Raw genomic sequence first — 27,043 nt, 5'->3', positions numbered from 1 at the left:
CAGTCTAACGTCTAACTTATTCCGGTGAGTCTCGCCTTGACATATTGGTTTTAGCACCATGTGGCACCACGAGTTGTGGTGTGCTGGCAGCCGGTTTCCAATGCCGCTTGGTACTGTCTCACATATCGGACTAAGCCGTCCATGATAGTCTTCAGCATTACCTTTGGCTGTTTCAACGATCGTGTATACTACTAATAAACGCAGATGCCTAAAGCATCATGACTCAGGATCCGTGGCCACACCAGTGTGCTGTCTGCTCCCTGCGTCCTTCTTCTCAGCCAGGGCTTTGGCAGAATATGGTTTTAGAAGTAATCACTGTAGTTTGGTGACAATGCAATGAGCAGGCAACTGTGATACATGTACTGGGGATAATGAATTTTCGGGCACCCATTCCGACGTGCTGGATGACTGGCTTTGTTTCTATAGAATCACAATCACCTACATTACTGGTAGAGCCTTGCTTTTTGGTGGCTTACAAGCTAAGCACCGTGATAGCAAGTTGTTTCAGAAAAGGTGAATGGTCTTGAATAAGAACACAGATAATGGCGCATATGACTGTGTGCGGACATTGGAGTACGGAAAATAGACGGAGCGCTCACCACTTCATTTCCCCGGACTTTCGAGGCTGTAGCGCACCTTGCGATCTAAGTTCATCCTCATAGATGGCGAATAGGCTCAAAAAAGAAGTCCTTGGTCCTAGACACGCAGTGCAACCTACATGCTCGCACCGACTCAGCCCAAGTATGACCGTTTGACCTGCATCCCTGCAGTTTATGAAGTGTACTACGGTAGGAGGCATAAATAATGTTAGTTCGCCTTAGTAGCAACTTGTAAATGCCAAGATAGAACGCCACATATTCGCCTGATTAAGACTAGTCTATTCCGCTCAGAATCAAGTGTGCATTCTATTAGCATCATGACTGCCTGGCACCTTGCTGGCATTGATTCGAGTAGCTCTAAAGGAGATAGCCTGATAAACTCTATAAAATCCATAGAAATATATCAAAATTTTACAAATCATGTAGAAAGAGATAGAATAATAATATAGGCTGAACGCGTTAAACGTGTTGAAGTCGTACAAGTGCAGCAGGGGTATCTGTAAGAGACGTGTTAAATAACAAAATTACTAGGGCGTACTAACATTATTTATGACTCCTCCCGTAGTACGTCGGGTACTAACGTAGTACTAAGTACTAGTACTATACCTTGGCAGTGTGTAGAACCTGCCAAGCCTCCAAAAATTTATGGGGATTAAGAAAGTTCAAGTGGGGTCCACACGAAAGAAAAATGTTGCTATGATACTGGATCATAATATTGATGATTTTGACCTGTATCTGAACATTCTTCACCTTTTTAAATGTAGTCGATATTTCGCACCACTATCATCGTTCAATCTGCGATGTTTTGAGCGATTGACTCTCAAGCGACGACAACCTCGAAGTGCTGTTACAGCACAATCACCGTGTTGCAACGATGGACCAACAACGGTTTCTGGAACAGCTCCAGATTGTGTTAGACCCGAGCAAAGGAAACGTCAAGTCTGCGACCAGCGTTTTACAGAACGAATTCTACAAGCAGCCCGAATCATTGCTATTTCTCATACAACTCATTATCTCGCATGACTTGACCTCCCTCAAGCAGCTTGCCGCTGTGGAAGCCCGACAGCTGGTGCCCAAGCACTGGACAAGGATATCTGCCAACCAACGACCACATGTCCGATCTCAGTTGCTGCAGGCGACGATTGCCGAAAACGATGGCAAAGTTCGACATGCGGCCGCCAGATTGATTTCCGCAATCGCGAAGCTCGACCTGAACGATGGGGAGTGGGCGGACTTGCCTAGCTTCCTGCAAAAGGCTGCAACGAGTAGCAAGCAAGAGGAGAGGGTGGTGGGAACGTACATTCTGTTCAGCATATTGGAAACGATGGGGGATGCATTCAGCGAGCGGTTTAGAGATCTATTTGCGCTCTTTGGAAATACTATCCGTGATCCAGAGAGCAACGAGGTTAGAATCAACACTATGCTTGCTCTATCAAAGATGGCTATGGTAATAGACGAGGAAGATGACCAAGCCTCGGTAAAGGCCTTCCAAGGTCTCTTTCCCTCAATGGTTGGCGTACTCAAGGACACCATAGATGCTGGAGAGGAAGACCGAATCATGCAGGCATTCGAGGTCTTCCAAACACTCCTGGGTTGTGATTATCAGCTCATGTCTAAGCACTTCCAGCACCTTGTCATCTTCATGAACCAGATTGCCTCAAACAAGGATTTAGCCGAGGATACCAGAGTACAGGCAATCAGCTTCTTGATGCAGGCGGTACAATACAGGAGACTCAAAATCCAGGGCATGAAGATAGGCGAGCAGCTTGTTATGAGCATGTTACAAATCGTGACAGAGCTGGGTGACTCAGCCGCAGACGATGATGACATTACTCCGGCTCGCTCTGCCCTGGGTTTGGTAGGTTCGATGGCTCAACAACTGCCTTCGAGCCAAGTCATTGTACCTCTACTCAAGGCCTTGCGCCAATTTTCCGGACACAGCGATCCTGATTATCGAAGAGCTGGCATCCTTGCGTTAGGAATGTGTGTTGAGGGCGCACCAGACTTTGTTGGCACCCAGGTTCAGGATTTCATTCCGGTCGTACTTCGCCTGCTTGATGATCCCGAAGTCAAAGTGCGGCAAGCAGCCTTGCATTCAGTTGCACAACTAGCCGACAATGTACCACAGGATCTGGGAAAGCAGCACAAGAAGCTGATGCCAATGTTACTAAAGAACTTGACTGCTGCTATGCAGGCATATCAGGGCGAAGAAGATGGCCCAAACATTGAGATGATGAAGGCCGGTTCCAGTGCGATAGATGCCATGGTAGACGGTATGGAGAAGGAAGATGCCAGCCCATATCTAGAACAGTTGACACAACTTCTTCAAAGGCTGTTCCAACATCCTGACTTCAAAATCAAGGCACTGGCCGCAAGTGCACTAGGCTCCCTTGCATCAACCGTAGAGTCTGCGTTCTTACCTTACTTGGACGATTCCATGCATTCAATGCAGGAGTTCGCCACGAAGAAGGAGAGTGAAGACGAGCTCGATCTCCGAGCTAGCATTACTGATGCCATGGGCGAGTTCGCTGTGGCTGCTGGCCCAGAGAAGTTCAAGAACTACGTGGCTCCCCTGATGCTCGCTTGCGAAGAGGCGTTGAGCCTGGACCATTCGCGACTGAAGGAGAGCACCTACATCCTCTTCGGTTCACTGGCAAAAGTCTACGAAGAGGAGTTTGCACATTTTCTGCCAGGAGTTGTTAAGGCACTCTTTGATTGTCTTGATCAAGAAGAAGCCGACATAGAGGTCGATCTTGGGGAAAGGGCCAGTGATCTTCTGGGTAAAGAAGTTACTATTGCCGGCAAGAAAGTCAAGGTCGCAGCTGCGACCGATGACGATGTCGCTGGAGAGGATGGCGGCATAGGAGATGTAGAGACCTATGATGACGACGAAGACGACTGGAACGATTTGACCACAGTTGGACCAATTGCCCTTGAGAAGGAAATCGCAATTGAAGTCCTGGGAGACGTCATATCCAACTCGAAGAGCGAGTTCTTACCATATCTGGAAAAGTCGATTGAAAAGATTCTGCCTTTGATTGAGCATGAGTTCGAGGGCATTCGGAAGGCAACCGTCAGTACGCTACACCGCGCATATGCTGCGCTTTGGGACGTAGAGGAGGAAGCCGGACACATCCAGAAGTGGCAACCTGGATTACCACTCAAGGTCGAACCGTCACCAAGACTCAAGAAATTCGGCGAAGTTTTAATGGCAGGAACCATTACCGTTTGGGCCGACGAAGACGATAGGTACGTTGTGACCAGTGCTTCTTTCGATTGATCTCGATACCATGATGATATGCATTCGTTACCCAGCTCACTTTGACACATGTGTATGATGCGAAAGCGTTTTTCAACCCTCTGAACCAAGATTTGAATTTCATTCTCCATGAATATCGATGTAAGTTGGGCTCCACGTCACTAACGTCACGTACAGGACGACTGTCATGGATACGTCGCGATCCCTTGCCGAGAATCTAAAGCTTACGGGTCCGAATCTGGTCTCATATCCTGATGTCCTGGAGAAGGTGGTCAACGTCGTTATGGCACTTATCACAAAAAAGCACCCTTGTCAAGAGGAGCTGTCGCTAGAAGCAGAAGCCGACCTCTCTGACATTGAAATCACAGAATTCGATTGGCTTGTGGTCGATAGCGCTATGGATGTAATATCCGGTCTTGCCGTCGCACTTGGCCCTGATTTCACTCAGCTGTGGAAGAAATTTGACAAGCACATCCTCAAGTATGCTTCGGGAGGGGAAGCGCTCGAGCGATCTACCGCTGTCGGCGTCCTCGCCGAGGTCATCACAGGGATGGGGAGTAGCGTCACACCGTACACCGCTCAACTTGGACAGATATTGCTCAGAAGACTTACTGACGAAGACCCGCAAACTAAGAGCAATGCTGCATATGCAATTGGTAGGCTAGTCGAGAAAAGCCATGATTCTGCTACTGTTGCGAAGGCATTCCCCCCGATTCTCAGCAAGGTCCACAACTTATTCACCATTAAGGAGGCCCGCTGTCAAGATAATGCTGCTGGCTGTATCAGTCGACTCATCCTAAAGCATCGGGAAGCCGTTCCTACCGATGAAATATTACCGGAGCTGATCGAAAGCGGCATTCTACCTCTGAAAGAGGACTATGAAGAGAACGAGCCGGTGTGGAAGATGATTGTGCAAATGTACAAGTGGGAAGACCAAACCATCATCGACCTGACCCCGAAGCTGATCCCTGCCATCAAGGCCGTGTTGGGCGAGCCCGAAGAGCAGCTGAATGATGAGACGAGGGAGCAGGTGCAACAACTGGCTGTGTTTCTGCAGCAAAATATGTCCTTATGAAGATTTGAGTCATGAGTTATGATCAGCAGGGCAGGATAAGCATTATTTGATGGTTTAACAATTGCACGCGCTGTTATGATGTTAGATAGCGAGATGACAGAACGTGGAGGATAATGCAAGCACAGTCCAAGTGCTATGATATATGAGACATGCGAAGGAATGTCGGTACTATTGGAATGCTTGAGGTGGTAATCGACCTATGTACCTAGGCACCAGCAGAGGAGAGTCTTTGAATACAAAAGGTCTTCGTCCAAGATGATGACGGTATTGCTAAAGACAAGGAAAGTAGGAGCAAGTCCCACTAGTTACAATCAAAAGTGCAATTTCTTTTCCATGTGAATACCTATGACTTCCAGTTTTCTATTTTGCAGTCCAGCATGTAGCTGAATAATGAATTGGGGTTTGCTGTCAGGAAAGACTCATCAATCAAGTGTGGTTCGAAACCCACCAACCGCTGTCCTTTGGGCGGAGTGATCGATGCATCTTTCCTGTGATGCTGCCAGATATTGCCCATTGCAAAAGTGTTGCAATTCCTGCTGCAGCTGCTTGAGCTGTTCATACTGAATCTATAGATATCAAGCAGAATAACAGCAAATCTATATCATCCACCAGCGATAAATCTGTTGGCTTATAATTAAACTTACTTTTCTGTTTTTGAAGTCTACATTTGAAAGACTAAGTAGTTAGTCAAAGTAGTATAAAAATGTACTCAGTCAAAAAAAGATTCTCTTAACATAGAATTGATATCAGAATAATCAGAAGAAGCTCCGATGCATATTAATATAAATGTTATGATATCTAGATCCTTATATAGCTTTCTGTAGCTGTTGGAGCAAAACGGAGGAGCAGCAACAGCTTGGAAGTATGCGCTAAGGAATTGCAATACTTTTGCAATGGGGAATAGAGTGGGCCTATTTCCTGATGAGGTCACCAATGGTGTCGTATTGAAAGTCGTATTGAAAGTACCAAATGTGTTCTGGTAATACAGTCTTTGTCGGATATTCATGAGTAGGCCATCCAATGTGTCGGACTCTTCACCACGCACTTGTAATAGCACGTTTTCGTACTCGCAGAACAGGGGATCGGAATACTTTTCTAGCCGAGTGTTGAAGAGACGGGTCTAGATGACAGAATGCTTGATACAGCAAGGGGATGATCTGCATTCTAGTGACATGGATCAAATCTGTCAAGGGAAGGGATATTACATCATCCTGTTCACTGGACTGCGCGAGGGGACGTCTCACAGAGGAGGAATGTCGGAGGGCAAAGGGGTACTCTGCCACCACAAAGACCCATAATTTCATGCCGAGTTCTCAATCTGGTCTCTGCAATCTGTCTTTACCAAAGACAGCCAAAGCAACAAGGATATGGTCAACTCCAGCACGACAGCACAAGGTGACAACGGCTTAACCGATCTCGAAAGGCTTGTCGATAGTTACCCTGCGTGTCTGGAATTCCTTGGGATCAAGCAAACCGCCGACCATAACGGACAGCCAGCACTATCCATCCCGCTCGACTTGGAGTCTCGTTCAGAGCACCAATCTTGGCAGGCAGTTTTCTCCGCAGGTTCTAGAACATGGAAATTGGAGAAGAAGTCGCTCCCTGCAGATCTAGACGATCACGATCGCAGTGATACTCAACATCCTTCATTTGGGGACCAAGTGAACAAATCGAAAGACAAACCTGATCGCAGCTTCTTGGACAGGGATGATTGGGCAACCCTGCTGCTACCATGTTCAGATCATGTCAAACTCTTCCGAGAGACAGACTGGCGTGCTACGAGTCTTGGTGCTCTTCACACCTGGCCTAAAAATCTGCGATCGGCCACTCAAATCATGCTCGCTGACTGTCGAGCTGTTGCTCTATTCTGGGGGCCCGATAGGTTGGCTATTTACAATGAGGCTTATGTTCCCTTAGCAGGTCACAACCACCCTGCACTCTTCGGAGCTCCATTTCAGAAGCTGTGGCCAGAGATATGGGAGGATTTTGCGGATCAGTTCGATACTATCGAACGAACAGGCCACGCAACCATCACATCAGATTCCGTCATGTACTTGGACAGGCACGCGTATCTTGAGGAGACCTGGTTCGACATTTCCCTAGCACCTGTTCGTGACGATATGGGAGACAATGGTGGGATACTGAACACGGCTCAGGAAGTCACTCGACAAGTGTTGCTAGACCGCCGAATGAAGATTACCAACAGCATAGCGGCTCCGCCAGACCTGCGTATTGAATCAATTTGGCAGCACATACTGGGTGTTCTCGAGATGAATGAGAAAGACGCTCCCATGGCTATTTTATACGCCTTTGAAGAAAGCTTAGATGTCACTTCCAGTCCGAGCACCCTGAAACTACAAGGCACTTTGGGCGTCCCTCCCGATCATGTCGCTGCACCACAGGAAGCTGATCTGCAAAGAGCATCCAACGGGTTTTTCCCGACGCTCAGGAGAGTCAAAATATCCTGTGAGCCAGTTGTCTTGCGTAGGGAAGATAGTAATTTGTCAGACACCCTTCTAGAAGGCTTCTCGTGGCGAGGATTTGGCGAGCCATGTACAGATGTTGCAGCGATTCCGCTGCTAGCGAGTGAAGACTATCTTCTTGGCTTCTTAATTGTTGGGCTAAACCCTCGAAGAGCTTTCGATAAAGACCACCATCAATTCGTACAGGAGCTTAGTCGACAGCTAACAGCAGTATTGGCTTCGGCTCTGAGTTTCGACCAAGCTCAGAAGCGGGAGGCTCGGCTATCGCAAGAGTTGGCTGACAGCGAGAGACGTATTCGCAAGATGGCAGAAGTCGCGCCCGTGGGCATGATAGACATCAGTGCAGAGGGCATGCTGGCGTGGGCTAATCCTCAATACTACGATATTACTGGACATCCCACAAACCCCAAAGGTACAATGGTGACATCCTTCAAGTTAGCACGGGGCTGACAATGCTCCTAATTTGCAGCACTCTATGAGAAGTCGTTCATTGATGCTGTGCATGAGGAGGGTAGGCAAGATCTTAATCCCTTCCCGTCTCCTATCGAGACTATGATTCCTGGGTTGACCAGGCAACAGATCAAGAGAAAGGCGCGGCAGCATGTTCGAAGGCCTTCGACGAGCAAAAGGTGGTTTCTGTGGCTGTCCGCCTCAAAAAGAAATTCCGCCCTCCACCGTCTATGTTCAATGGTCCCGATCTAGAACATACCTGGATATTGGGCAATGTGTATCCAAACGTGGAAAGTGGCGTAACAAAAGGACTCTTCGCATGCATTACAGACATCAGCCAATTCAAATGGGCCGAGCTTGTCCAGGCACGCTCTGCGGAGGCGGCTAAAAAAGCTAAAAGACTGCAAGAAGAATTCATTGATTTCACAAGTCACGAAATGCGGAACCCTCTTTCTGCTATCACGCAGTGCGCGGATGGCATCTGTTCTTCAATTGCGGAGTACAAATCAGCTTTGCATGGGACACAGCCCGGTCGACTTCAAGACATAATTGAAGACAATACTGAGGCAGCCCGAACCATTCTTATGTGTTGCGCTCACCAGCGCCGCATCGTGGATGATATTTTGACGCTATCCAAGCTTGACTCGATGCTTCTGTCAATAACGCCCGTCCCTGTTCAACCTTCGGCGGTTGTGCTGGCAGCTCTGAGGATGTTCGAGGCCGAATTCTTATCGAACGATATTCACGTTGATACAATGGCCGAACGACTTGAAGACGATGTGGATTTCGACTGGGTGTACTGCGATCCGACGAGGCTCACCCAAATCTTTGTAAATCTACTCACAAATGTAAGTGTCTGATCGTCTTCCACGCTCGCATTCCTGTCTTTCACCATGCTACTAGGCGGCCTATTGGTCCGAACTCGGTCTACATGTCGTACAGCGGTAGTACATAAACGAATCCCTACATTGAATTTGCCTGTCCCACTGCTTACTAAAAGCTGCTCGTTTTAACGATGCCGCCGTTGACTGACGCCTCCGGGCATAGGCCATCAAATTTACAAGAACCGAGCCAAAGCGAAGCATAACGATCCACTTCGGTGCTTCAGCTTCCCATCGTCCCAAAGCCGTGGGTAGAAACATTCAATGGTTTCCAACAGGCAAATCACGACCAGACTTGACTGTCCATCCCGAATGGGGCTTTGGTGAGTCTTTATATGTTTATTTCGCGGTGACCGATACTGGCCGGGGGCTAGAGCAGGACGAGACTACACGACTGTTTAACAGATTTGCACAGGCAAGTCCACGAACGCATGTGCAGTACGGCGGTTCTGGCCTGGGACTCTTCATCTCTCGTGAATTGAGCGAAATGCAGGGTGGCGAAATTGGGGTTGAATCGAGAAAGGGGGAAGGATCCACGTTTGCCTACTACATCAAAGCAAGAAGAGCACCGACATCAGGTATTACACTATCTGGGCCGGAGAGTTCAGCAGTGAAGAATGCATCTACAGAAGACCTGTTATCTTTCCGTGTTCATCGTAGAAGCAGCAGCATGGGCAAGGCGGTTCAGGCTAGAGGAGTCAGCAAAGACGAGGAAAAGCCGTCAAAAGAACCCCTAGCCAAGTTTCATATCCTCCTTGTGGAAGATAATCTCGTCAACCAGAAAGTGCTCAGAAAGCAATTGACAAAGGCAGGCTGCACGGTAGACGTCGCCAATCACGGAATCGAAGCGCTTGAATACCTGCGAAAATCAACTGCATGGGATGCTGCCAATCGACAGGGGCCTGGTACGGACCTTGACGTCGTTTTGATGGACATTGAAATGCCGGTCATGGATGGACTGACTTGCACCAAGAAGATTAGAGAGCTGGAACAGCAGGGCCTGCTCTCGCAGCACTTGAACGTGGTTGCCATCACGGCCAACGCAAGAGCAGAGCAGGTGGTGATCGCACGCGAAGCTGGCGTGGTCAGTCATCCCTTGTCCCAAATACCAATCCGGATTTATTGCTGAACTGGTATGTAGGACGATGTCTTGTCGAAGCCATTTCGTGTCCCCGAACTCATCGAGAGAATGGAGGCATTGGGCGTCCAATCCAGCAAAACAGATGGCAATCCTTGAGGAACCACGGCCTGTTTCCACATGGTGTCCAACAAGCAGGTCTCCCTACAAGAAGCGCCCGCGCAAAAATGTAGTCAACGCCGTCCACACAATTATTACGCGATCTGGCAGTCACGGTCCTGGTACACGCCTGAGTAGAGTGTGTCCGTCTGCGGAGGTATAGTCTAGGCTCGATGGCCAGCCTTCCGCACTAAAACACTATGCCTTGGGTCCGAGGATCATGGAGAAGGCTGCTTGATGGGCGCGATCGTGTCATCTCTCGATAGAAAGTCAACTTCCGCTGCGCCGGCACACCGAAGCAAGCCATAAGACAACGACTGGTTGAATATCAAGATATCGGCAAAGTCAGAAGAGCAAGCGCCCTTCAGGCAGTACGGCAGCTGGTGATGCAGCATTGCAGGTTCAGACTTAACGTTGGGTGCTTTAGGACATCTCTCTCAAGCTGCCCATGCTGCCTACAGCGTCCACAACCCGCGGGACATGTTGGAAGCATCCGATGGAATGGGGCCGAACAACAATGGTATTGGAGGCGGGCACGACCTATCAGCCACTGATGCTCCCATCCCAGGACCAGTCCGTGGTTGAACGGTTGAGTTCGCAACTGCATGGACGTGAATCGAGGCCCCATCTATCTATCCATAGGGGACACCCTCCTCACCTTTGGGCGAGAAAGTGGGAAACATAGACACGTATCGAGGCGCACCGCTATATACGGGGCACTCCACCACCTTCGGGCTGGAAAGTACTTGACAGGTAAAACAGGAAGAGACCCTGTAAAGTGATATCAAAAATTATTACTAATTTGTGCTTCCCTTAACCCCAAGGCCCATCCATAACAAATTGGTGTCGCTCTTGGCATGATTTTTGATGACAGATTAGCTGGCATGGTCTGCAGTGTACTCCGCCGCGTCATAATTCTCATTTATTTCGCTATCTCGTGCTGTGCCAAGAACGACACCAATTGTCTCGATGGGGCCTCGGCCCAATCATATATGATTTGGGTCTATATGTTGAAATCTAATGAAATTTATATCATATCAGACGTCTTTCCCCCCGACTTGCCCACCCCCACCCCAAAAAAAACAAATTATACGACAGTCAGACCATGCTCAATCTGTGATCGCCCTCAGACAGGCCTCCGTGATGACAGAACGTCTGTGAATTGTATTTTTGTCAAGAATGAACGAACATGGTGTCATTTTTCCGAAGGGCCCCCCTTCTCCAGCTAAGTAGAACGACAGCCCGATCACCGTAACACCATCGTAGTAGTAACGACAGTTCCCCGAAATCAGGCAGCAGCAGCAGTAGCAACAGCAGAACAACCCCATCCTCCCCTGCCCTGGGAAAAGAACCCAGAGAGGAGGGGAAAGAAGTTTTGATCGAAGATATCTCGTAGTTAGAGTAGTTAGTGGATAGCGGAAGGAGCGAGGCAAGGACATCGACGTCTCTTTGCAAATTCGCATCGAGCGATACAGAGGGGGTGTACAGAGTCCCGCAGAGTGAGGATCCGAGCACTGCTGGCTGTGGTCGATTCAAAAAGGAGGAACTGGGAGACCGGTCTCAAATCCTTGATTCGCGTGTGATGGATAAGTAAGTTTTTAGATGAATCAATCTCCCGGATGATGATAGAAGAAGAAGATATCGTGATTGGATTCTCTGCCGGCCTCATCATTCTCACCACCTATGCGTGCAATTGGAAGATAAGAAGCAGCGCTCCGTAGCTCATGCATCGATTCATCCATTTTTCCCCACCCAAAACAGGGTACCCACCCCCAAGGTATCAAACCTTCACAAAACAAAAAGCATGATAAAAAGCCACCGCCTCCCTCTCCTCGCCAGTAATCCCAAGATTCCCCTCCCGATCAAGCACGCCCATCCTGCCCGCCAGCTCTCTCAGCTCTCTATCCCGGCTTTCCGCCTCCCACACCTCCAAGAACGGCTTCCGATACCGCTGTTCGAGATTGAAACCCTCCGCAACAGCGCGGAACGCTTCCCAGGGGACCACGTACTCGGGCACATCAACCGCTTCTTCCATCCAGTACATGTATTTCCAGCCGAATGGAGGGTCGCGGAAGACACCGTCCTGGGGGACGGGACGGTCGGTGCCGAAGCGGACGGAGTAGAGGGAGTTGCCCCAGTGGGGGGGTGAGTTGAAGGATTCGTCGGTTTGTTGATCGGGTTTGGTGGCTTCTTGACCGTTTGGTGCTGGAGTTGAGTTGGGGTTCGCTTCACCATGCGTGACTTCAGCACCCCCATGCTTCTTGTCCTTGTTGGCTCTACACCATTTGACCACCTGCTCGGCGATGGCGTCGCTGTTGGGCACGACGCCAATGAAGCGTCCGCCCTTCTTCAGCGCTCCCGCAACGTTCCGTAGCATCATGCGGGCTTTCTGCTCGCTTTCAAATGCGTAATGCATACTGAACATCATGGTGACGACATCGAAGCCACCGCCAGACCATTTGCTCGGGCCACCATGTCCAGCGTTCGGGTCGATGCCCACTTCTTTGACAATGGGGATCTCTCCAACCCACTCTCCGAAACAGTCTTTGACGTGAAATCTTGCATCGAAAATGGGTTTTCTGCGCCGCCGCATCTCATTGTACCGTTCGTGTGCCTGCCTGATGCTCTGATGCGCTGGATCTAGCCCTACGTAAAGGCCAACAGTTTGAGGTGCAAGTTGCCATTTCCCCAAGTCTCCACCTTTACCGCATCCAAGATCCAACACTAATAACGGCTTTCGCTCAGCGGGCGCCGTGGGCTCTTCTCCCCACCCCAACTCCTCGACTTGCGGTGCTTCTTCAGGAGAGAACTTCTGGATAATACAGCTCTTGATCCAATTGTTGAAGCTCCGGAGTCCCTTGATCTTCGATTCATTCTTCCGCCAATCTCTGCCCCGCTCCTTCACCCACTCTGGTCGGGCATTGTAGAATTGATTCGACATTTGCTGAACACCGCGGTCGCGCTGTATCTGCGCGTTCTGGGCTTCCTCTTGACGTTCACGTTCTTCAGCTAGTCGCTGGGCGATTGCTAGCACATTGCGGCCTCGACCGGTCCCGCCGCCTGGTCGGCGCATTGGTTGTTCTTCCCTGGGAGGCGAGCGTCGGATAGGAGATGGGGAGCGAGAGCGACGGGGAGCCGGTGGCGGGTCACGGCGTCCATAAACAGAACGGGTGTTAGATTTTGGTGATCGTCTGCGGATGGGAGAGCGGGTTCGTGAGCGGCGAGGAGCGGGGCTATAACGCTCGCCATTACGGCGACGTTGAGGTGAGCGACGGCGTTGGCTACTGCCATCGTTGCGATTATCATCTTTTTCATCGATGTGACTGCGGTCTGTGTGCAGAGGATGGATGCTTCTCGACTGAGGAGATCTGCCACCTTGTGAAGACATCTGCCCATCTTGACGGAGTGTACTTGAGCTTGTCGAATGATCTACAGAAACTTTGGCATCAACATGCGGTTTTAACGCGTGAGTAGAGTTCGTAAGGGAAGGCTCAGACAATTTCTGCGCAGGAGGTGAAGGTATCCTTGATGAGCCAGAAGGAAGTGACTGCTCAGTGATAGACGAACGCCTCTTCTTCTCCGGCGGTGGTGATAAAGGCCTGTCATCTGAGCTTGCTTGTCTCGACGTTGGAGATGGGGAGCGTTGGCGCTTCTTGCCAATCTCGGGTGTCATGGTTGACAGCGGTATTCTTGGGATGGAGTCGGAGTGAGGTTTATGGTCGAGACCTTGCTCAGGGGCCTATGAAGAAATTCAGTCGCTAGAGACCATCTGCATAGAAGCAGAACAGTGATACCCCTCCATTTGCAGCAGCCTGCACCCTCTCCTCGGTCACGGTGGGAAGAGAGTCTGGGGCTGGCTGAAAGACGTCCCTTGCCGGATCGTAGACTACGGACGAGCGGCGGCGCCCAGTACGAGTAGCAGCTGGATCTGATGGTGTCTCTGACATCTTGTGGCACTCGTCGCGTTGGTTGGTGATTGGCTGTACCACGGGAATTTGACAAATTTGACAAATTTGACATCAAATTGCCTTTCCTTTCCTTTCCGCTTCCTGGCCTCTAATTCTCGGTGGTTTCTCGTGGCTGCCACATTGCAAAACTGTCCTTTCCGTTTCCGGCTTAATCACGAAAGTCGCGTCAGACGCGTCTCCTCCAATGTTGGCTACGAAATGTCTGAGAGGAACACTCTACGGAGTATTATTCTATCCTTCAAGCTATGTACACGTTGAAGCCCGATACAGGGGGGCTCAAGAGATACATTTCGCACCATTTCCGTTCTCAAGTCAGACCATGCCATGCAAAGCTAATTCAATTATTGCGGCGTCGTCCACATGCGATATAGCTCTGATAAGGTGGCCCCTGATAACACATTTCTAGAAGCCAATGTCCGCTGGGATTGTATGACTCTGTTCACGCCCTTTCAGATGCATCAAGGGAAAAATTCCAGTACCGGCAACGCAAGGAGACCAAGGAGAAGAAAGCTCCAGGGCATGCTTATGGCTCCACTCTCAGATCTCGAAGATGGGGTTGAAGATGCCGGTATGGATGTCGCGGCTGATATGGAAAAGCTCGTTGGTGTGACCTCAGCCATGGTCACAGCTTCACAGACCCTGTCCGCTGGAGCAGGTGCGGAGCCAATGACCGAACCAATGTTCGCCACCACTGCCTGGCTGTCTCTCACCTCGACAGACACTCTTCCATCGCTGCCGACAGTGATATTCCGTGTGTCAGAGCTGACTATGGTAGGTGAGCCATCACCGCTGACATCATAGCTGATGCCATTCCAAGTGGTACCCTGGGTGGAGTCGGCGCCTTCTGCTGTCAGATAGGACAAATAGAGCGTCTGACCAGAGAAGTCCGGCAATGAAACATCGATGGTGAGGCTCCCCTTGTCATCGGAAGCATTGGCAACGAAGCTGTTGATGAAGACCAAAGCAGCCAACTTGCTCTCTTGATACGTCGTGTAAACTCCGATGCGGTCTTCGTATCCCGCTGGGAATGTCTCAAACGGTATCCCTATCACCTGGGTAGAGCAACCTCGTCCAATGAGTTGTGCCATGGCTGCATAACCATAGTAGACAGGGCGGATATAGGGTTGCTTGCCATAGAAAGGTATGGGCTGCCACGCACTGGCGTTGCTATTGTCCGTCATGTGCATCTGCACTGATGATATGTTTAGCCCAGCCGCATACAGGAAGAAGTTCAAGGTCCAGAGGGCAGCGGCGAAGGTATCTGTGATTCCGGCATAGCCAATTGGCCCTACCACTCCCATCTCCCTGAGCAAGTAAGGATATCCAGTGTCCGTCGCCTGCTGCACCTGGAGCGTCCAATCGCGGAACTGGGTTATGGTTGTCGAGAAATCGGTAAAGCGCTCCATGGTTAGTTCGTATGACGACACTCCGATGTAGTAATAGTAGTCGTGTTGATTCCATGAACTGATGAAAGAATTGGCGGAACCATTCGTCTCAGCAATGCCAAAGCTGACCAGGTCCTCGATCCGAAAGTTATTTCCAATCGTTGAAGCGGTACACCCTGGCTCAAAGAAGTTGCTTGGAATGCCATTTGGCTCCAGAACTCGTTGATACACAGCGCTGGCCCGATCTAACCATTGGTCGGTATAGACCTCGCCATCCCACTGACCGCTGCGAAATTCATTCTGAAGATACAGATCCGGCTCGTTGCCAATCTCAAAGGAGACCAGGTCCACGTTCTTCAAGCCAGTCCTTGCTGCATCAGCCGACGAGACAATTTGATCAAGGTAGTCCGACTCGCTGTAGGCAAGGTTGAGGCCGAACGTGATCGGACTCCCCGGAGGGAATCTGTCGAGAACTTCGAAATATCGAGGGCCGAATATCAAGCTGTCAGTGGCAAATCTGCCTTGGCCAACCGCGTCGGGGTTGGGGCTGACATCGTAGCTATCGTGTGAAGCGACATAGATCATGTAATCAGCTGTATTGCCACCAATGCGCAGATGTGGCGGTGCTCCAGTATAATTCGCCAAGTTGTTTAGCAGATTCACCGACAAGGTATTGGTGACAGAGCCTCCAGTGTAAGAGTAGAGGTTGGATGGTTCAATACCAAACCCCGCATATGAGCCGCCAATGAACTGTGACGTCCCAGTTGGAGGCGTCGGCAAGGGTGCAATCGAAAGCACGTTGGACATTCTCGTGCAAAGGCCTACCACCAATTAGGTTCCCGAGAGATACGTCGATTGCGATACGTGAGGAATGGCTGGATAGAGCAAAGTGCAAGAGGCTTGCAGGTCCATAAGAGCCTTGACTTACTTCAACCAGTAACGCGTGGCAAGGCTTAGTCGTGGGGGGAGATCGACACAGCTATCCACCACTTTCCGTCAGCCACGTTAGCCAACCAAGATAGCCGAGGCAGCTTTTCACCACCATGGATAGAAGGCCAAAATGTTCTTTTGAATACGAAGGGGTCGGCATACGACGCAGAACAAGTATATAATTACAGTTCATGTCAGGTCTCTCCGTCAGGCAGGCTTTCCTGTAGACACCAGATCCACGATGGACGAAAAGCTCAAACCATACGACAGCGACGACGAATACAAGCTCAAGCTACCTACTCCCACCCGTAGAGAGTCCGAGTCCTCCACGGTACGTTCACAATGTGTCTTGGAAAACGCCATGTCCAAATCCACCCCTCACCTCAAGACATATGGCTTCTATCTCACCCGAAAACTCGACCTGAAAATCTGCGATGAGCAAAAGAATATCATCTACTTCGCCCAGATCCACGAATTTACATCTGCTCCAGATGTTGTCTTGCGTCAAGGAATAGACAAGCACGCCCCCATTGTCGGTGTTGCACGGTTTCGCTTGTCCTCAGACCTTAAGCTTGGCCTGGGCGACCCAGATACCAACGAGAAGGATACGGTTTGGGAGAACATGAAGAATATAAGTTGGGGTCTTGGCCATTCTAAGTATTGCTTCGAGATGACGGTCAACAACGAGCGAAGATCCTTCCTTTGGCAACGCACCCGGGACTCTGCCGACGGCGTGCAAGGAATTGGAAAGCTGATCAATTGGAACTACAAGCTTGTAGACGAGAAAACAGGCGAGGTACTAGGAGTGTACCTCGACAACTTGAAGAGTTGGAGCAAGAAGGGGAAGTTGCAGCTGAAGGCTGATCTCGGCGAGGACTGGGAGCTTATGGTCTTGCTTGGGTGCCTGGGACTTTGCGAAAAAGCAAGCAGAAGGGTAAGGCGTCGGGCTGGCGCAGGAGCAGGAGTATATGGTAACTGCTAACAGTTATGTTCTCTGCTAGTAGTCCTAGCAGTGGTGAAACTACGGTTTCACGCGACGATCGATGAGACTAGTAGGGTTCTGGTCGGGCGTTCGTGTCATGCTTACTTGTGATTATCTGTTCAGCCCCCGGATAAGCTTGTCAATATCAGCCACCTCTTTTCTCACCCGTGGCGAGAAGTGATGCCTCAGTAGCTCTGTCTCCCAGATACCGCTTCCGAGCGCAAGCACGTTGGTGTTTTCTATACTCTCGCTATGACCCTGGAAACTGCCATCACCTTTTCGCTCGTCACTGTACCATAAGGCTTCGATCTTGCGACCATGTTTCTGGGCGACTTCTGAAAGAAGCGACATAAGTGCCACGCTCGATTTCTCTGGTAATTGCAAAGACGTCGTGAGCAATCTCTTGTAAAATGCTACAGCAGTCATGGTTGGTGGAGGCGCTGAAGGAGTCAGCAAGATCGACGTCAGAACTCGTACCAGTAGCAGCATTGGGGTCGAAACATTGACCTTGTTCCGAGACTGGTGATCCGAATTAGCTTTGGAAGACGGGTGAGGATCTGACAGGTGTAAGGATTTTGGCCCGAGTTCGATATCTGCGTCCAAAGATAACTGATAGAGTGTTTTGTATATGTAAGATGAGAAGAAAGAAAGGTCTAAATGCAGCGCAGAGGCAGATTTAGACACATCTTGGCCGGCGAGCAAGGTAAACGCAGTTTGTATGGACAGAAGTGATTCGCGAGTGATGTTCCGGGTGCTGGGTATTTCCTCGAAAATATCCTCGTTGTCCTTAGTTTCAAGTGCCTCCTCGTCAATAACGGAAGATTCATTCACGATGTCCTTGAGGGCCTCTAGTAGGTCGCCAAAGAATTCTTGGTTGATAAGATGTGCAAATTTAGCAAGCCCCTCAAGTACGACACCCATAAGGTGAGGAGTACCCAGCTTGAGGATGCGAAAGTAGGCAGTGAAAACCATTTTCAAAGTTTCAGATTGCATTCTACTTCGGTCTTCATGGGTCACAGTTGCATCTGCTTCCTTCATGTCCTTCTCGACCGCTTTGCGTTCTCGGGCAAGCTTTCGCTCCTTCTTGGACCTAGGTTGCCATTTGGCTTTCGTTTTCTTTCCGCGATATATGGGAATCTCGTCAAGTTGGTCTGTCTTCGACGTGGAGCTTTTAACAGAGAGCTCGGACAACAGCCTCAAATGAAAGAGAGTACTCAGAACATTTTCTCTTATGCGATAGTCCTTGGCCTTCATCATCTTTGTGAGAAGACCCACTGCTTCGAGCGATGGAGCACCATCATCGTCGGCGTCGAAAAAGTCCTCGAGAGTCTGGATACACTTCGCGAAGTAAGGGGTGGGAAGGCGACTTGACAGCTGATCAACCACTATCCTGAGCAACTCGGCACGGAAATTAAAATGGGGAACTGCAAGCAGGAGAGCACATGCGCAGTTGATGGCCACAAGCTTCAAACCGGATGTCTCTTCTGTACCCGCGCCGGCTTTGGTAATTGCAGCAAGCTCCTCAACATATCGCCTGTATCCTGTAACCAAAGCTTGTTCGTACTGCCTTGTCTGTCGGACCTCTTTCGACACTTTTGTTCCAAGGTCCTCATCTTTGTATTCCCGGATTCGGTAGCCAGGTATGACGTCTTTGTAGACCGCCAACTGAGTAGCCAGTGCCAGTTTCTTGACATTGGGGTGAGCCGTAGAGCCGGCGACTGCGGCCAGCTTCTTAAAAGAGCCAATGTGCTCTTCGGGATCCTCATTCATCAGCCCTGCAATCCTTGCCAATTCCTCCTTTGCTGCCACAAGTTGGTGTTTTAACGGGACATGTGATGGCTCTTCGGCTTCCTCTGTTGGCGGAGTGTCCGCTCCACCTTGATCTGCTTCGCTACCGGTGCCTAGATAGCTATCTGACTCGTCATCTTGTGAAGGTATCTCTTGTTGACGCTCTAATCTGCCCTCTGCAGTCTTGATTGGTAATTTTGTGGTCTCCCTCTGCTTGTTCAACCTCGACCGTTGTTCATAGTCTTGTTCAAGATCCCACTCCGCCGCTCGATGGAATAAATCGATCGACTTTATCGTTCCTGAGACGGACTTGAGATCGGTTGGCGGACTCAATCTCCGCCTCTTCGCTGGCCTTCCATATGCCATTGTTGGACTTGTTTTCGCCAGATCACAGAACAGAGTTGTTGCATGGACAGTCAAAATTTCTCCGCATCCAATGCCAAGTAAAGAAAAATCTGCCCCGAGCTCACCACCGGTCTGGGCCCGAAGCTTGGCGCCAAAATTTATGAGACTTCTCAGATTCCTGCTATGCTACAAAGCTATTTAATAGGGGATAGGGCGCCCATTTCGCTCGTTTAGGGCAGCTACTCTATCTGGCATTGTTGAGATAGCCTTATTAATCTCCTCAATGGTTATTTTATCCCACTCCTCCTGGATAGCTTGACGCAGCATAGCTTCTTCGAAGATATTTCGCTCGTTTAGGGCAGCTACTCTATCTGGCATTGTTGAGATAGCCCTATTAATCTCCTCAATGGTTATTTTATCCCACTCCTCCTGGATAGCTTGACGCAGCACAGCTTCTTCAAAGATAACCCCCCTGGACTTCAAGCGCTGCTTTATTATCCTCCAGATAGTCTCAATAGGATTGAGATCTGGCGAATTAGCAGGGTTCATATCCTATTTGATCCCTAGAAGGTTCTTAAGTGCTTTAACTTTGTTAAGACCTTTGCCCTTAGTATTATAAGGCCCATTATTATCTTTGACTAAAACGTGATTCTTATCTTATTCAGGAGCAACAATTTGCTCTAGAATAATTATATAGTTAGCTTAAATAAGCTGTTTCTTTATACTAAAGCTAGTATAGAAGTAGAGCTAACTCTTAAAATTCTATTTAATAATATGATATATAATGAAGAAGCTAATGAATTCGTGGTGGTTGATAGCGAAACGCCGTCGATTAACGTACGCGTCACGATCGGTCGGAACTAAAACACCACCTCGACAGAGGAATTGGGTTATCAAAACCATCTGATGATCAAGTATCCGACTCATAATCGGACCTGAAACCGGCCCTGCAGCTGGTGGATGTGGAAGTGACTTACGTGATCAATAGGACACCTCTGTGCTTGTCCCCTTAGAAGTTTGTACGCGAGTGAAAGGCGTTAGTGATAAGAGGGAACATCTTTGCTATAGATAATAAACTAATATTAAATAAGATTCTGTTAAGACTTAAAGTTGTCACGGCTGCCATGCTTGTCGGCCGCTAGCGCTAGGGCCGCCGGGTATTGATTGGCACTACGCGTTAGTAAGGGGCATGCTCGCTATATAGGAGCGACCCTAATGCCATCCTCGTCGGCTCTGCAGTCTTAGGATAGCACTCAACATGGGCTGAAGATCTTGCGCACTCGTCGCCTGCTTCCAACGTGACACGTGACATTATCCTAAGACTGCCCTTTGACTGGAAACGGTTGTTAAACTATTGACTGTAAGAGATATGTATCTCTAGACCCGTCGCCAGCTCATTCTGGGTTAGTGTTGACATTTAAGGTCAGACTTAAGTTTAAAGTAAGCCTCTCTGACACCCTCTATGCCTCTAATAAGGTTAAAAAAGATAAGGAGATTTAGACCTTTAAATTTAAATAAGCAAGATCCTTATATTTAGTAAGTAAAAGAATAAGGCGCCTTATATATATATATATAATAACTCTATAATTAAGGCAGAATATAAATATAAAATTAATATATTTTAAAGTTATTAAATAGTTATCTTATTTAAAAAAGCTATTAACCTTTTTCTTATCTTAATAATTATAATATTCTTTAAAGTCTTATTTGTTAAAAGTAACGCTAAACTGCTTCTGCTATCTATAAATGTCTACACTTAATCAACTAATTAATATAGTGAACCGTTCAGAAGTTAAATCCAACTTTTATCCGAAGTTCAAGTGCAATCTTACTCGGTAGCTGGTAAGTGACGCTAGGCCCAAACAGACATAGCCTCAAGTCATGTGACCACTAGTATGCTAGCGGCTTGGCAGCAATTCAACACTCCACCTGCTGCCTAAGCTGCACGCACCACAAGCAACAGGTTGCGCTGTTGCAAGCAGCTGCTTCGCACTGTCCCTCTGTCTAAATATCTGTCTGCGGCGCGCCTGCTCCTGCACTCCTGCCTGCGGTCCGCCTGTTGCCCTGCGCGTGCGCCAATCGGACTGGAAAATCTTCATCCTCGCAGTTCTTTCCATCTAGGAACGCGTCCACATATCCTTCGTTGATACCTAGGAGGTCTGAATTTCTTCTTCTTCTTCCAGCTGCCGCACGTAGTGATGCTGGATATCAATGTGCTTCGTTCGATCATGCTGCTCAGGGTTCCGTATCAGCTTCAAACAGTCTTTGTTGTCTCTGTAGAGGGTTACTGTCGCTTACTCTGCGCTGAATTCGTTAAGAAGGCGTCAAATCTATATAGCCTGTCTTACTACTGCTTCTATAGCTAGGTACTCTGCTTCTATGCTAGATATTAATATTATCCTTTGCCTTTTAGATGTCTAAGAGATAGCTGCGCTATTTAATAGGAATAAATAGCTAGTTATCGACTTTTTGTTGTCTAAATCTTCTGTGAAACTAGCATCTGTATATCTATATAATTATAGCTCCCTTTATAACATGTTTTATATAATATAGTTAACTTTGAATTTAAGACCTATATCTGGTATCCTTTTAAAATATTATAAGACCTTTCTTATAGTCTTAAGGTGCCCTATATATAAATTTATATATTATTAACTTAAATAGCTAATATAGAAACTAATATCTGGCCTTATATTATATACTAGATATAGTAACTTCTTAATTAGTATTTAATACACTTAAATATTAGTCTCTTTTATATCTTCTTCTTTATCTAAAGCTATAAATATATCAGGCTTTATTAGTATAACTATAGCATTATAGTCTGTTATGCCCTCTATAACAAGAATCTCTCTTAAATAAATAGTCTAATTAATCTATAACTATTAGTAAACTCTGTCTTTTCTGATCCTTATCCTTATAATCATCCTTGCTTCTCTTAGGTCCTTTGTATCAAAGTTTTACTAGAAAAGGGCTTTAATTTAGCGGATGGCTTTTAGATCCTTTGCTGTCAGCAGCAGGTCATCTACATATATACTAATAATTGTTCTTTTATCACTAGATATTAATATGCTTAGATCTCTGTTTAATATGCTGTATTTATTAGTTCTTAAGACGCTTATAAGCTTTTTTTTCTACTTCCTTATAGATTACTTAAGTCTATATAGGCTCTTAATAATTCTGCATACTTATTAGTCTTTATTTAGCCCTTCCTTAAGTGATACTTCTTTAGGAATCTATATAAATATCTGCTTATCTTCTTTTCCTAACTCGCTAGCTAGATAGGTAGCAACTATATTTATCTAATATAGTTCTATATCTCTTACTATAACAATAGCGAGAAACATTCTAAGGGACTCTCTTCTAATAATAAGAGTAAACGTCTCTTTATAATTAATCTTATAAATCTGTAAGAAGCCTTATGCTATAAGCCGTGCCTTATATCTTGCTAGCTAGCCATTTTTATCTCTCTTAATCTTAAACATCTATTTGTACTCTATTAACTTCTAGTCCTTAAGTAGCCTCTTAATTCTCTAGGCTTGGTAGGTGCTCAGGTTCTACAGTTCTTTATTAACTACGTCTCTTTATTACCTACTATATACAGGGTCTGTCACTGCTTATATATAGGTCCTTAGCTTATCTAGCCTTAAGTAGCCCTTATTTCTATATACTAATAGTAAACTTTCTCTTACGCTAGGGTACTTACTAGTGTCTACTATATTAATAGTCTTTCTAGTTGCCTTATTTAAGTCTTTAAAGTAATTAGGCTGCTTTGCCTTTATAGCCCTTACAAATATACTAGGACGCTTACTTAAATATATTACTTCTTTTTTGACTTTAAGCATACTAGGACTTATACCTGACTATACTACTTATTCTTTATCTGCAGATGTATTAGGACTTGTACCTAATTATATTATTTCTATATACTAATAGTAAACTTTCTCTTACGCTAGGGTACTTACTACTTCTCTAATAGCTTTAAGTATACTAGGACTCTTACCTAACTATACTGCTTTGTTATAGTCTAGTTGTGCTATCTTTCCTCCTGCAAGTATACTAGGACTCTTACCTAACTGTACTCCTTTTAACGCCAAGGTGACTCCTGTTCCTGTAGCAGCTATAGCGTCTTAAGCTCTGTAAGTGCCTCTTATTACGTCTTTTACAGGGGCGAATCATTTTAATACAGCAGGATCTTTTGTAACCTTTACAGAGGTCCTCTTTTGACTTGTAGTGCCCGACTTATTTGCCTGACTAAGGAGCTGTTACAGCTATCGCTCGCTTATCTTATGCCGCTTTATAACAGACGGTTCTCTTACTAGCTATATACTTAACTCACTTAGTCTAATTCTCTTAGACTTGTCTTGTTCAAAATATTTAATTAAATCTCCTGCCTATACAGGCAAGGGGTTATCTAGATCTATGACATTGTTAGCTTGCTTTCAGGGCTTACCTCTCTTTCTTAATATATCTAGCTATGCCCTCTCTATATATACCCTTTATAAGGTATTCATAAGAGGAGGTAGAGGGTGCTATATAAGGAGGTTAGCTCTCTTACAGCTTTTGTTAATAGTGTATACTAAGATAGTATAGGCGTTTTGCTGAGTAAGACTCTATATACAAATCTGCTTCGTTATTAGCATGTACCCTATCAGAATGCCTGTCTAGGTCCTCTTGATATCAGACTTCGTACTACTAAATATTTATAAATGACTAAGATAGGGTATCTGGCTAGTCTAAGCCTGCTTAAGAGTTATCTTAATTTCTCTTGCTAGTAGTTAATTTTAGATATAATTAGTAGTATTTATAGCCCTTACCTAAAAGTGGTTTAACAGATTACTATTAATTAGTATTAAGTCCTTTATTATATAAATAGTTCTTTATACTTGCTTTGTATACCTATTATACTTAGAGGTATAAGGTATAAAGAGGCTAATAGATATGCCCTTTTTCTTATAATAGTCCTTTAGGGTGATACTTATAAATTTTTTCCTTTTATTAACTTGAAGTGCTATTAATAAATACCCTGATTTAGTAATAATTATAGTGTACTAGTTCTTAAAGTACTTATATATATCTAATTTCTGTGTTAAGAAGTTTATCTAGCTCTTCTTTATATAGTTGTCCTTTAGGACTATAGCGTAATGCTTACCACGAAAAAAGGCAGGATAATAAGGTTCTTAGAGGTCAGAGTAAACTAATTTAAGCTTCCTTGTAGCCTTTTAGCTTCCTTTGTAATAAATTATCTGAGTTTGCTTACTTTTAATATAGGGCTTACAGATTTGGCTACTCTCTTAGAGCTTGTTTGCTTCTCTAAAGAGGGCTAATTCTATATTAGTAATAGCAGGGTCTATATCTAAAGCAGCTAAATCCATACTAATAGATATCCTGCTAGCCTAAGCGACTTAGATATAGCTTGTGTGGCCGAGTTGACAGTATTATAGTTGCTATTATAGGTCCTTAGCTGTTTTAAATGTTGGTCTGCCTTACACAGCTATTAGGATAGCAGTATAAATACTATTAAGCACGAAAAGGTTGTCCTTAAGAGTTGCGTAAGCGATAATTTCTTTATTAATAACAAGTACTATATAGTTATTTATATTCACGTATTTCACTTTATTTAACTTTAATTAGCTGAGAGATAAGAGGTTACTTGTATAAGTAGGCATGTATACTACATTATTAATATTTATATAGCTATCTTCTATTTTAATTCTAATAATACTAACTTGTTTAGCTATAATAGTGCTAGCGTTAGCAGTAATAAATCGTTCATTTGCAGTTATTAGTACTTAAAACTAACTGCTCTAGCTAGTAATATATTTGCTAGTGCAAGAATTAATATACTAATTATGTTCTTTATTAAGCTTACTCAACTTTAATATGTAAACAACGCTATAAAGGAATTCTTGTTGTTCAGAGTCGCTTTTTATATTATTATTAGCCTTTACCTGATTAATATAGTGTTTAGATACTAGCTGCTTTAATTTAGTAGTATTTCTCTTCTTATTAATGCTTCTTTTAGTCTATTTAGCTAGTTTGTAATCTCTTGCGAAGTGGCCAAGTTTATCACAGTTATAGCATTAGATCTTAGCCAGGTTCTTACGTTACTTGCTTCTAAACCTTACGCTTATTACTGTCTTAGATAACAGGCCTGTCTTAAGGTTTATATTATTCGTACTTCTTTAGAGGCAAGTATCTGCTCTAAATATTAGCTAGTTTTATATCCTTCTAGTTAAGGATATGCTCTTTTTGCTGTTAAATTAGGAAGAGAGACCTTTAAAGAGCTAAATTATCTAAATATCCTCCTAGATGTCTTTTGTAGGGTTGATAGCTATATAAATCTATTTAATAATAGCTAATATTTTATTAATATAAGTATTAATAGATTTCTTAAGGCTAAGAGCCTTATAATTAGCAGAATAAGAGAAGAGCTCTTGTAGAGATATGTAAATAACGCCTTACCCTACTTATGAGTATACTGATTTAAGATAATTCTAGATAAGTCATAAGTCATTAATAGTCTTAATGCCCTAGAACAGCTTATTACTAACGTCTCTCTTTAGGTAATATACTGCCCTTACAGCCCTATGATTATTTAGGTTATTTAGTAGCCCAGGGGCGATGTATCTCTATAGCTCTTTCTCTATTAGACGTAGATAGGCTAAATTGGACTAATAAGGCCAGTTCTCAAAGCTCTTAAGCTTCTCTTGCTTCTTGTGGTCGTTATTATTGTTGCTGCTTATCTTAAGAAGGCTTTAGATAGGCTTTAAAGGCTATAGAGAGGTTCAGAAGAGCTTTAAAGCTAGAAGGGGGTCTAATTAGCTTAAGGTCCTGAAACTGCCTAGGCGGATTTAGACCTTTTAAGGTAGTTGCTAAATAAAGGTAACAGGATACTGCTAATTATAATCTCCTTTAATTGCTTAGTATTCTGTTTGTTTGTCAGCGTTTAGAGAGTACTCACCAGGCTTATAATCTATTAAAAGTAACGCTAAACTACTTTTGCTATTTATAAATGTCTATACTTAATTAACTAATTAATATAGTAAACTATTTAGAAGTTAAATCTAACTTTTATTCGAAGTTTAAGTGCAATCTTACTTAGTGGCTAGTAAGTAACACTAGGCCTAAACAGATATAGCCTTAAGTTATGTGACTATTAATATACTAGCGGCTTAGCAATAATTTAACATTATTATCTTTTCTTTTTTAACTTATATAATATTTTATTAAAATTAGATTATATATTAATAATAGTAATATTTAATTTAATTTAATTTAATTCTTATACTAATATAGTCCTAGCTTAGGGCTAGTCTATATAAGGGGTATATATAAATAAAGATATTAGAGGTCTTTAAAGCAAGTAAAATAAGTAAAATAAAGTATAAGAAAACCTTTTTAGAAGGAAAACCTTATTACTAGTGGCTAGATAGCTACTTTAGAGCGCTTTAACAGGGTGTATAGGGCTCTATATTACAGTTAGCAGTTAGACACACAGTTTTTTAGCTGTAAACAAGAACTAGGGGAGGGCCCTAGCCTTTATTAGCTATAGCGTTACTATCTTAAGGGCCTTGAGGTCATTAAGGAGACGTCAGTATTTTGTTATGCTGGCCGCTGCTAGCATCTTGTGTCTGTCTGAGATTAATAAGCAATCTATG

General features: G+C 45.5%; 6 protein-coding genes across 6 annotated transcripts; 3 read left to right on the top strand and 3 right to left on the bottom strand.

Annotated features, from left to right (window-relative positions):
• Positions 1-1,473: 1,473 nt before the first annotated feature.
• On the top strand, positions 1,474-4,933 carry EPUS_08922 (uncharacterized protein; the record flags this gene model as incomplete). Its single annotated transcript, XM_007806917.1, has 2 exons — positions 1,474-3,848; positions 4,036-4,933. 2 exons carry the CDS (start codon positions 1,474-1,476, stop codon positions 4,931-4,933), a joined length of 3,273 nt encoding a protein of 1,090 aa, XP_007805108.1.
• Positions 4,934-6,300: 1,367 nt separating this feature from the next.
• On the top strand, positions 6,301-9,984 carry EPUS_08921 (uncharacterized protein; the record flags this gene model as incomplete). Its single annotated transcript, XM_007806916.1, has 5 exons — positions 6,301-7,828; positions 7,886-7,927; positions 7,996-8,714; positions 8,914-9,831; positions 9,889-9,984. 5 exons carry the CDS (start codon positions 6,301-6,303, stop codon positions 9,982-9,984), a joined length of 3,303 nt encoding a protein of 1,100 aa, XP_007805107.1.
• A 1,780-nt stretch (positions 9,985-11,764) lies between these two features.
• EPUS_08920 (uncharacterized protein) lies at positions 11,765-13,931 on the bottom strand (the record flags this gene model as incomplete). The annotated part of the gene is made up of 2 exons (XM_007806915.1): positions 11,765-13,723; positions 13,779-13,931. 2 exons carry the CDS (start codon positions 13,929-13,931, stop codon positions 11,765-11,767), a joined length of 2,112 nt encoding a protein of 703 aa, XP_007805106.1.
• A 479-nt stretch (positions 13,932-14,410) lies between these two features.
• On the bottom strand, positions 14,411-16,144 carry EPUS_08919 (uncharacterized protein; the record flags this gene model as incomplete). Its single annotated transcript, XM_007806914.1, has 1 exon — positions 14,411-16,144. The coding sequence occupies one exon, from the start codon at positions 16,142-16,144 to the stop codon at positions 14,411-14,413; it is 1,734 nt and encodes a 577-aa protein (XP_007805105.1).
• Positions 16,145-16,508: 364 nt separating this feature from the next.
• Positions 16,509-17,249, top strand: EPUS_08918 (uncharacterized protein; the record flags this gene model as incomplete). Its single annotated transcript, XM_007806913.1, has 1 exon — positions 16,509-17,249. The coding sequence occupies one exon, from the start codon at positions 16,509-16,511 to the stop codon at positions 17,247-17,249; it is 741 nt and encodes a 246-aa protein (XP_007805104.1).
• Positions 17,250-17,360: 111 nt separating this feature from the next.
• On the bottom strand, positions 17,361-19,403 carry EPUS_08917 (uncharacterized protein; the record flags this gene model as incomplete). The annotated part of the gene is made up of 1 exon (XM_007806912.1): positions 17,361-19,403. The coding sequence occupies one exon, from the start codon at positions 19,401-19,403 to the stop codon at positions 17,361-17,363; it is 2,043 nt and encodes a 680-aa protein (XP_007805103.1).
• Positions 19,404-27,043: the final 7,640 nt, after the last annotated feature.

The sequence above is a fragment of the Endocarpon pusillum genome, assembly GCF_000464535.1.
Source record: "Endocarpon pusillum Z07020 unplaced genomic scaffold scaffold6370, whole genome shotgun sequence".
In the NCBI taxonomy this organism is placed as follows: domain Eukaryota; kingdom Fungi; phylum Ascomycota; class Eurotiomycetes; order Verrucariales; family Verrucariaceae; genus Endocarpon; species Endocarpon pusillum.
Note: the sequence above shows the minus strand (reverse complement) of the source record. Positions and strands in the feature narration are given on the sequence as shown.